Raw genomic sequence first — 10000 nt, 5'->3', positions numbered from 1 at the left:
CCCGCCTCTTTCCACACTTCACGTTAATAGAATTTTCAAATATTAATCAAATTGAATAATATAAAGGGAAATCGGATAGGCTGAAATTAAACGAATCTATCTATTCCTCCCCCTTTCTCTCTCCCTCTCTCTCTCTCTCTCTCTCTCACTCTCTCTCTCTCTCTCTCTCTCTCTCTCTCTCTCTCTCTCTCTCTCTCTCTCTCTCTCTCTCTCTCCGTTCACCCCGCTTATTCCCGTGCCTATTGTTCTCTCCCTCATACACACAGTATCTTCTTTTCTCTCCATCTCCCCTTCTTTTCCCTCTCCCTTCCCTCCCTTCTCCTCTCTCCCTCCACCACTCCCTTTCCCTCTTCCTCTCCCCTCCCATCCTTCCCCTCTTGCTCTACCTTCCTCTCGCTCTCCCTCTCTTTGCCTTTCCTCCACACCCTCCCGCCCTCCCTCTCGCTCTCCCTCCCTCTCCCGCCCGCCCCTCTCCCTCTCTTCCTCGCCTCCCTGATTGAAAAAGAGCAGTAAGCATACTTCCTCTTGCTTCTACCTTCCTCCTCGCTCTCCTGCTCCCTTCCCCTCCCTTTCTCGCTCTCCCTCTTTTCCCTCCCGCCCTCCCTCTCAGCTCACTTTCTCTTTAGCTCCCTCTCGCCCTCCCGCCTCCCTCGCATCTCCCTCTTCCCTTTTTTCCTCCTCCGCCCTCCGCCTCCTCTCGCTCTCCCTCTCGCTCTCCCTTTCCCTCCCCCTCCCGCCCTCCCTCTCGCTCTCCCTCTCCCTTTCCCTCCCCCTCCCGCCCTCCCTCTCGCTCTCCCTCCCTCTCCCTCTCTCCCTCGCCTCCCTGATTGAAAAGAGCAGTAAGCATACGCAACAGGTGGCCAAACTGCAGCAGCACAAGGTCGTTTTTGTTCCGGTGTTCCTTTTAAGGTCACGTTTCCGCCGCTCCCTGAACTTCAGCCTTCCACCGGGTTGCCCCCGCCCTCCGCTCCTGCGCGATTCGGGGACCGGGGCGGGGGGAGGGAGGGCAGCGGTCCGGGGGGCGGGGGGAGGAGAAGGGTGGTGGGGAGGGGCATGGGGCAAGGGAAGGGGTGGGACGGAGTGGTGTGGACGGGGAGGAGGCCTGAGGGGAAGTGTAGGGAAGGAAAGCGAGGAAGTGGGGGAGGGGCAGAGGGGTGGCGTGGGGAGGGGGAGAGGGGAAGTGTGGGGAGGGGCAGAGGAGAGGGTGAGGGAGGAGCAGTGGGAAACGGCAGGGGGGTTATTTGAGGGGGAGGGAAGGGGGTGTATGGGCTCAAGAGGCAGGAAGAGGTGATTTTTCGAGCCAAGGGTATGGGGTGAGCACGGGTTGGGGGCGCAGCTGGAGGACTGAGAAGAGTTGAAGAAGGGGCGTTGTGTGTGCGTGAGTGTGTATGTATGCATTTAACTGTGCGTATGTATGGATTTTAGGTATGACTTGAAGTATGTATGTGAATACATGTATCCATAAGCAGTATGAACAGGACCATGTCTTTGCCTATCTTTGCCAGCTTGTGCGTGTGAACATCTGGGTGCGCCGATGTCTTGCGTGTGAGTGCAAGTGCGCACGCGCGTGTGTTCCTCCGCCTGTCTTCAGCACAGCTTTTGTAACAACGTTCTAAATTAATAAAAATAACAACGAAAAAAACACAAGGATTTTTTCTTCCATAATGGCCAACATGACGTGAGTGGAACGAAAAAAGAAAGGAAAAAAGAGAAAAAAGGAAAATAAAATGAGAAAGAAAAAAGGGGGGAGAGAGAAAGAAAAAAAAGAAGAAGAAAAAATGCGGCCGGCTGAAATAAAGGAGATTTTTTATAAGTACTTTTTCCATGGTCCACATAATGGCGAAAGGGGGGAGCAGGGGGAGGGGGAGGAAGGAGGGGGAAGGGTTTGGGTTCCACAATGGTTGGCGTCTTTTTCAAAATTTAGCGTTTCCGTCAGGGCGGCTCGGACGTCCGTCAGAACGGCGTCAGGTATGTACTGTATGCACTTAGCCCCTCCCTCGCTCGGTTCCCCTCCCTCCCCCGCCTTTTCCCTCTTCCCTCCATCCTCCCGACTCCCTCCTCCCCTTCTCCCTTCCCTCCTCCCTCCTCCCCCTACCCGCCTTTTTCCATCCCTCTTCTCCTCCTACTTCCTTCCTTCCACTCCTCTTGTCCCCCTCTCCCCGTTCTCCCTTTGCCCTTTCCCATCCCTTCACCAATACACAGGCACACATATACGCACACACATACACACACACATGCACCTCACTCATACACACACACACACACACACGTCTTTTACTTCCCCTTTTCCATTGCTTCTTTTCTATCACTTCCTCTACGCAGTTTTCTTCTCCCTTCTCCTGTCTCTCTTCTCCCATTCCTTCCTCCCACATCATCGCTCCCTTCGCCGACTCTCCCATAACACACGCACGCACACACACTTTCCGCCCTTTTCTCTCTCCCTCCCTGTCTCTCCTCCCTGTACTTCCTCCTACCCTCTCCCTGCCCTTACTCCCTCCCCTTCCCTCCGCTCCCTTCTGTCCCCTCCATCCGCTTCCTCCCTTTTCTTCCCCGTCCCTTTCCCCCTTCCCCTTTCACCTTCCTCCTCCCCCTTCTACCTCACCTTCCTCCCTCTTTTTCCCACCCCTCCCTCCCTCCTCCTCTCTCCCTGGCCCCTCCCCCTCCCTTCCCTGTTCGCACCCCCTCTCTCCTCTCTCCCTAGCCCTTCCCCCTCCCCTCCCTTCCCTGTTCGCACCCCCCTCTCCCTCCCTGCCCCCCCTCCCCTCCCCCCCTTCTCTTCTGGTGAAATTCGTTCACTAAAATAATTTCCTTCGATCCCTTCAAACGTGTACGAAGAATAACGTGATGTTGTGAAACTTTTCCTTTATCTTGAGTCTGCGCCGTTTTTATACATTCGCATTTTCTGGATTTTCTGTTTAAGAAAAAGTGAAAGAAAAGAGAAAAGACTGAAGAAGAAGAAGAAGAAAAGACGAGGAAGAAAAAAAGCTTTATTCAAGAGACTAACATACTTCAGTGTCTCACTGCCTGCAGGTATCTTACACAACGCGTCAAACTTGCACACACACACACAAATGCACACACATACATACTGTGTGTGTGTGTGTGTGTGTGTGTGTGTGTGTGTGTGTGTGTGTGTGTGTGTGTGTGTGTGTGTGTGTGTGTGTGTGTGTTTGTGTGTGTGAGTGAGAGAGAGAGAGAGAGAGAGAGAGAGAGAGAGAGAGAGAGAGAGAGAGAGAGAGAGAGAGAGAGAGAGAGAGAGAGAGCGAGTGAGTGAGTGAGTGAGTGAGTGAGTGAGTGAGTGAGTGAGTGAGTGAGTGAGTGAGTGAGTGGGTGAGTGGGTGAGTGGGTGAGTGAGTGAGTGAGTGAGTGAGTGAGTGAGTGAGTGAGTGAGTGAGTGAGCGGGTGAGTGAGTGTGTGTGTAGGTATAGGTGTTGGTGTGTGCGTGAAGGCGTGTGTGCGTGTGCGTGAAGGCGTGTGTGAGTGTGCGTGAAGGCGTGTGTGCGTGTGCGTGAAGGCGTGTGTGCGTGTGCGTGAAGGCGTGTGTGCGTGTGCGTGAAGGCGTGTGTGCGTGTAAGGATATCACTCTCCCACAAGAAGCAAAGTGTCCAGAAATCCGATGCCTGATTCGAGATCGAGCAAAGCCGTCGCTTCACTTGCGGGATTCCGGAAGATCTGCTCACGAATGCGGCCCGCAGACAGTGTGCGTGCGTGCGTGTGCGTGTGCGTTTGCGTGCATGTGTATATATGTGCGCGCTTAATTACATATTTAGACAGATAGGTAGATAGAAAGATAGGTAGGTAAGTTATTAAGTAAATAAGTAGGCAGGAAGGTAGGAGAGACAGATAAGTAGATAGTAGAGAGCATATCTATATCCTCTCATAGTCCGTTCGCGTAGACCCAAGGACGACGATGCCCGGCCGCCCATGGGCATCCCCCTCCCCCGGAGAGAGAGGGCGGAGCGAAAGGAGAGGCAGCGAGAGTCCGACGTGAAATTAGCTTTGGCAAAAGCGCTAAGTCTCTATTTTTATGAACCTTTTTTATTTTTTATTTTTTTAGATCTTCTAATACGATCCATTCCTTATTTTTCCTCAGTTTTTAATGTTCCCCATTTTTTTTATACTTTGATGCATTTATTTTTTTATTTGTTTTTTTTTCTTTTTTTTGGGGGGGGGGGGGGCTCGTCTTTTTTTCTCTTTTCTTTTTTGCTTTTCCTAAGCTGTGTTTGAAAACATTCCTCTGCCGTAAAGAAAGATGCGCTCTGCAAAAGCTTTAATACAAGGTGCTCTTTGCGTATTAACATCAGCTTAGCTCGAGGGACAGCGAGGGGGGAGGGGGGACACGGGAGGAGAGGAGGGTAAGTGACAAGGGGGAGGGTAAGGGACAAAGGGGGGAGTGTTAAGGGACAAGGGGGAAGGGGGGTTAGGAAGCGACATCAGAAACCTTAATATCAAAATGCTCTCCTGGCATCCTCACGCCCCCCCCCCCTCCCCCCTCATCCCCAACCCCATCTTCTCTCTCCCAACCTTTCTCTTGAAAAAAGACGAAAAAAGAAAAGAATCATTCGTCTCTTTCACTTTGGTTTCCTTAACTCTCGGAACCGGCGACTCTCCCCCGAGCGCCGTCCGTCCGACTCGGGTTCGCGAAATTCCGCCGAGAACCAAAAGCGCCAAATGCTGATCAAAGTGTCGGCCGCGCGGAACCCCTCCCCCGCTCGCCCCGGCAGGCGACGGCGCCGGAGCGAAGGAAAGCGGAAAACGAGTAGCCCGCGCAAGCTTCAGTAAGTGGTAAGTGATAAGTAAGTTATGTGATAAATAAGTGATAAGTGATAAGTAAGTAACTGATAAGTGGATAAGGAAGTAAATAAGTGATAAGTAAGTAAATAAGTGATAAGTAAGTAAGTAAGCGATAAGTAAGTGCATAAGTAAGTGATACGTAAGTGCACATTTGTTTATGTGCTTGCTATTCACCCGGGTACATATGCATATATATACGCGTGCACCTATGTGCATACGTGCTCAGACACAGTCACGCACACATGTATACTGTACATACACACGCACAGATTAACGCACAGATGCACTGTGTGTGCGCGTGAGAGAGAGAGAGAGAGAGAGAGAGAGAGAGAGAGAGAGAGAGAGAGAGAGAGAGAGAGAGAGAGAGAGAGAGAGAGAGAGAGAGAGAAAGAAAGAAGAGAGAGAGAGAGAGAGAGAGAGAGAGAGAGAGAGAGAGAGAGAGAGAGAGAGAGAGAGAGAGAGAGAGAGAGAGGGGGGGGGGGGGATCTGCGTAAACTTGGCGTAAGTGTAACGTACGAGTAACTGTTTTTAAGCCCTTCTTTCCCAGCCTCCGCCGATGGACGCCTTCTCCACGGTGCTATACAAGAAAATGCTAATTCTTCTTCCTCATCTTCTTCTTCTTCTGACCTTTTTTTCTTTTTTGGCTCTCGTTTTTCCCGTTCGCTATAAAGCGTCGGATTGTAACGGCGAGGCTCCCGCCGCCATCAAAAAGGTAATGACTCCTTCGGACTCCTGCGCCTGCAGGTGCGGCCGCAGGCCACTCTCGCCCTTCCGCCACGCCGCGCAAGCACTATTTTCCTATGGCACGAGCCGCAGGAGCCCCCGCCATTCTTTGACCAAACTCGCCGGGTTTACCGCCGTCAATCAAGTGTCAAACGAGAGAACCGGTCACTTAATCACCGCCGCATTACTTGTCGCTGACGGAGTTAATAAGTTCTCAGTGTCACGACATTTTTCTCCGTCGGCTTCGCAGCACTCCCCCCCCCCCCGCCCCCCTCCCTTCTCCGCTGGCTGGCACCCTTTCCCTCCCCCCTCCTCACCCTTTCCCTCGCCCTCGCCTGCTTTTTTCCGTCCGCCCGCTTCTCTCTCTGCTGGTTTCTTCTGCCTTTCTGTTTCTGACCATTCTTTCTTCTTCTTCCTTCTCCCTCGTTCTCTCTCTCATTCCACTCCCTCCTTTTATACTTCCTCTCCTGCTCTTTCTGCTCTCTCCCCCATTTCTTCACCTTCTCCAACTTCCACCCCCCACTTCTGCCCCAGGCATCCGAGAGACGTTATCCTCATACTTTGTAGGATCTGCTTGCTAAACACTTTTATAATGTTATACCTTTTTGCCATTTCAAAATTATTATTATTATCATTATCCTATTTTTTCTTTCCATATTTTAAAGAGATGCGTCGCTTTCCCTCGCAATGAATTCATAAATGACAAATTGTAACAAATCCTTCCACAGATGAAAGGACGTTCCTTGGAAAAGGATAAGAACCGCTCAAGGCATTTATCAAAAGGCGATAAGAAGCATCTAAGACGTTTACTTAATGGAGGTAAAGAGAGCCTTACCTCCAGGAGAGGTTATCAATTCATAGTTTCTTTATATATGCATTTATTTCTATATTTTCTCAAATTGGAATTATCTGTAAAAAAAAAAAAAAAAAAAAAAAAAAAGAAGAGGTAGCAGAAGTATGAAGAGAAGGAGAACTTAAAAGTGGAAAATGGAAAAAGAAAAAAGGAGAAAGCAGGGGAGGAAGAAATGACAATGGGAGCAAAAAATTTAAAAAATAATAATAATCAATAAAATAAAAAGGGGGTGAAATCTTAATCATAAGAAAGTTTCAAGAAAAAGATAAAACTGCAGGTGTTGGTAACGAAGACAAGGAGGAAGCAATGATAAGAAACCGAAAACGGAAATAAACGATAATAAGATAAAAGAAAACGGTAAAAGCTGTTGAATAACACGAGAATCATTTCATTTGCCAATACATATAGAGAGAAAATAAACACAACATTGAACATATTCCCCGTGCATCAGTATCACCTAAAGAAAACATACTTACAAAGCAACATATAAACAGATTAATAACATACTTAAGATACGTAAACAACTAAAGAAACAGATAAGGTAAGGGATAAGCCTGAACCAGAAATAGAGATTCAGATTTAAAAAAAAAAATGTATAATGAAGCATAGCAGACATGAATCAAGTTCTCCATCCTATAGCAGAGCCAGTTAAGGCACAGGTAATTAAGGCAATATCACGTGCAACTCGCTGCATCGTGAGAGCAATGTTGCAGCACATACCCGTGATCACTTGTGCGCAATATCAGCTGCTTATGGTATGCAATACTCTGGTATTTTACTTGTCTAGGGCATATCTCAGGTTCCTACAGCTCGATCCATGTTAACTTGGGAATTTGCCCCTTAGTGCTTAAAAAAAGAAAAAAATGGAGTCATTCTGTTCAACGGGGCGTTACTTGTTCCTTGTTTGGGAGGGATTATTAACGGACGTTCTGTCGAACAGCTAATACCGTTTGTTTAGCATGGAGGGCATGTAACGAAAGGGATGGGGATACAAGGACCTGTGCATAAAATATTCCTGAAAACACGGTACAATCAACCTTTTTTTCGTCTCGCTCCGTTGCCTTTGTAACAAGCAGACAAAAGATAGTTCATATCAGGCATCTGAAAGATGTTTACAATAACGCTTTCTGTCTCGCAGCATAAACAGACAACATAGATAAATATACATAGATCCTTCAACATGCACGTAGAATGCAGTCTATCGCAATAATCAAGAAATGTTCTGTGAGCTTAGTCTAATGTTCTGAATCACTGAATTTAGAGTTTGATATAAAACGGCAGCCTAAGATTTGTGCTTTTCTGAATTGTGTAGCGCATCCCTTTCCCTCCACAGACTGTGAGGGCATTATGGGTCTTATCGGCGATTTGGCGTCCAATAACTGTGAAATAATTCTCTCTGATAATAGTCTGGTTATCAAATCATATCATAGTGCAGCCTCGTTTCTCACGTCTCCGCAGAGCAAGTGCAGATAAGGCCTTAGAATCCTTTGCCAGCGAGAACACGACTGCCCCGAGCCCTGTCCATAAGACCGAATAGCCGCAGCCTAAAGCTATGAGTCTGGAACTTATTCAACACTGTTATCTAAGGCTATCAATTCTATGACCTATTCAACAGAGATGCTTAAAAAAGAAAAAAAAAAAGAGGAGGGATGAGGTACATATTTACGATGAAAATGGACAAAAGCTGATTCTAAGTCCTGTCGTTCTGATGACCTACCCCTCTGACCCCTGGATTTGTGAAAAGGGTCACGGGTTGGGCTGAATAAGAACACGTGTCCAAGGAGGTTGGTCTATCCATCTTCCAGGGATGTCTATCTGCTCTGACGTTTTAGGCTGCCTTTTCCTGGAGTCTAACATGTTTGACTTGTTTTTTCCCTTGTTTTTCTACTTGTTTGTTTCTCCTTCACTCTCACTTGTTTTTGGGATATATACATCTGATTCAAGCAAGAAGAAGCTAAGGATTGGAGTCCCAGGTCTGTCCCTTTGAAGCGTCCAGTATCTGGGAGTGACTCCTTCGGGTCTAAAAGGGCAACATCAACAGGGTCAGGCTGGCTCTTGCAACAAGACTGGGCACAGGGGGCATCGGGGAGGGGGTGGGAGGGGGAGGGGAGAGAGAGAGCAGAGAACGCGATGGAAGATAGAGGAAAAAGAAGGAGAAGGAGGAGGGGGTAAAAAGGAAGAAGAAAGAAGAACAGAAGAGGAAAGAACTCAGAGGAAGAAAATATAATAAAACACAAGAAGGAAGAGGCAAAGAGGACACTGGCGAGAAGAAACACGGAGAAAATGAGGAATGGAGAAAAACAAAGAGAAAAGAAATTAGGGAAATAAAGGTTGAACGAAAAAGACAACATGGAGCTGGAGTAGGAAGAAGAGGAGGGGAAAGGAATGAGGAGGAAGAGGAGGAGGAGGAGGACTGGCATGCGGTTAAATCTTACTTGGCGGTCCGAAATCCTGACTGCGTCTTTGGGGTTCAGCTCTGCGTTCTGATTGGCTGATGGGTGGGTAGTTGAGCCCTGGAATAGGAATACATGAACCAGTCACTCTTGGAATATTCCCGTCAAATAAGTGTGAAGTTGTTCACACTACATTTTATTTTTCAATCTTTAATTTCTTTCATTGTTTCTTTCATTGTTGATAAGCTCTTTTACATCTCTTTGGTAAATACAGACATTCATGTGCACACAGACATGCACTCCAAGATATGAAACCAATCGATAATCGATTCTCTTTTGGTCACCACGGATATTTCGATCAAAAATAGATCAACACACAAATACATTTTCTCTTCTGAACAACAACAACAACATCTGAAAAGAATCGTCAGTATCAAAAATTCATAGAATACAACAGACACACATCAAGTGAACAAGAGTATAAATTAAAACGGCAACACTATAAATTAAAGGAGTAGAACAAAAACAGCAAGTAGCAAATGCACGGGGGGCAAAAACAGGCCCGCCCGACCCAAGGCAGAAGCTTCCTGCAGTCGCGTCCTTCCAAAAATAGGTGCAGGAGCTGCCTTCGTCATTTACCCCAGTGACTCGCCCCGACGGCCCCGAGTCAAGACATTATGCGTGTGTGTTTTGTGGAGACAAGCGTGTGCGATCGGGTCCACGGGAGAACACGTACACGTGTACGCCTGGCTCCCGAGTTGCACACACGCGCTATCTGCAATCTCGGGGGCCTCATTTGCCGCTCGTGTCCGCCTTGTCGGCCAGAGCGCGGCCGCGTCGCCCTCTCTTATCAGCCGAGGCGCGGCAGTTAGTGTTCTCGGATGCTGCGCACGGAGGTCGGGCGCGCCTACGGGAGGCTTACGGGCGGCGGCGCCTGTAGGTGGGAATGCCTGCAGGTGCGCGTGTAAGCTGGTTACTGTTGCGGTGTCACTCATGCGATCGTCCGTGTGTATTTCCTGCTTATGTAAAAGTGCGCGGGTGAGCGTCGCGGGCACCGTTTCCGCATGTCATTAGCGCCAAAATCAACCTGAGGAATCGGGGCGTCCGGCTGCCCGCAATGCCAACGCTTCGTCACCAAGTCCATATAATGAAATTCATCGTCACCAATTTAACTTCTTCGTAATATAATTACCGTAATGATTACAAATTACTGGTGACATTATGTTACCCCCCCCCC

General features: G+C 48.3%; 1 protein-coding gene across 10 annotated transcripts in view; it reads right to left on the bottom strand.

Annotated features, from left to right (window-relative positions):
- nab (NGFI-A-binding protein homolog) overlaps positions 1 to 10000 on the bottom strand; it is a 369734-nt gene that overhangs the window by 303827 nt on the left and 55907 nt on the right. For 8 of the 10 annotated variants that reach the window (XM_070122676.1, XM_070122680.1, XM_070122681.1 and 5 more), the window contains exon 3: positions 8806 to 8883. The exons of the other annotated variants lie outside the window; for them this stretch is intronic. In XM_070122676.1, the coding sequence (XP_069978777.1) occupies positions 8806 to 8883 (78 nt within the window). The remainder of the gene's footprint in view (positions 1 to 8805; positions 8884 to 10000) is intronic. 10 annotated transcript variants of the gene reach the window in all.

The sequence above is a fragment of the Penaeus vannamei genome, chromosome 6, assembly GCF_042767895.1.
Source record: "Penaeus vannamei isolate JL-2024 chromosome 6, ASM4276789v1, whole genome shotgun sequence".
Taxonomy (NCBI): domain Eukaryota; kingdom Metazoa; phylum Arthropoda; class Malacostraca; order Decapoda; family Penaeidae; genus Penaeus; species Penaeus vannamei.
The sequence above is the reverse complement of the archived record's forward strand: the minus strand, read 5'-3'. Positions and strand labels throughout refer to the sequence as shown.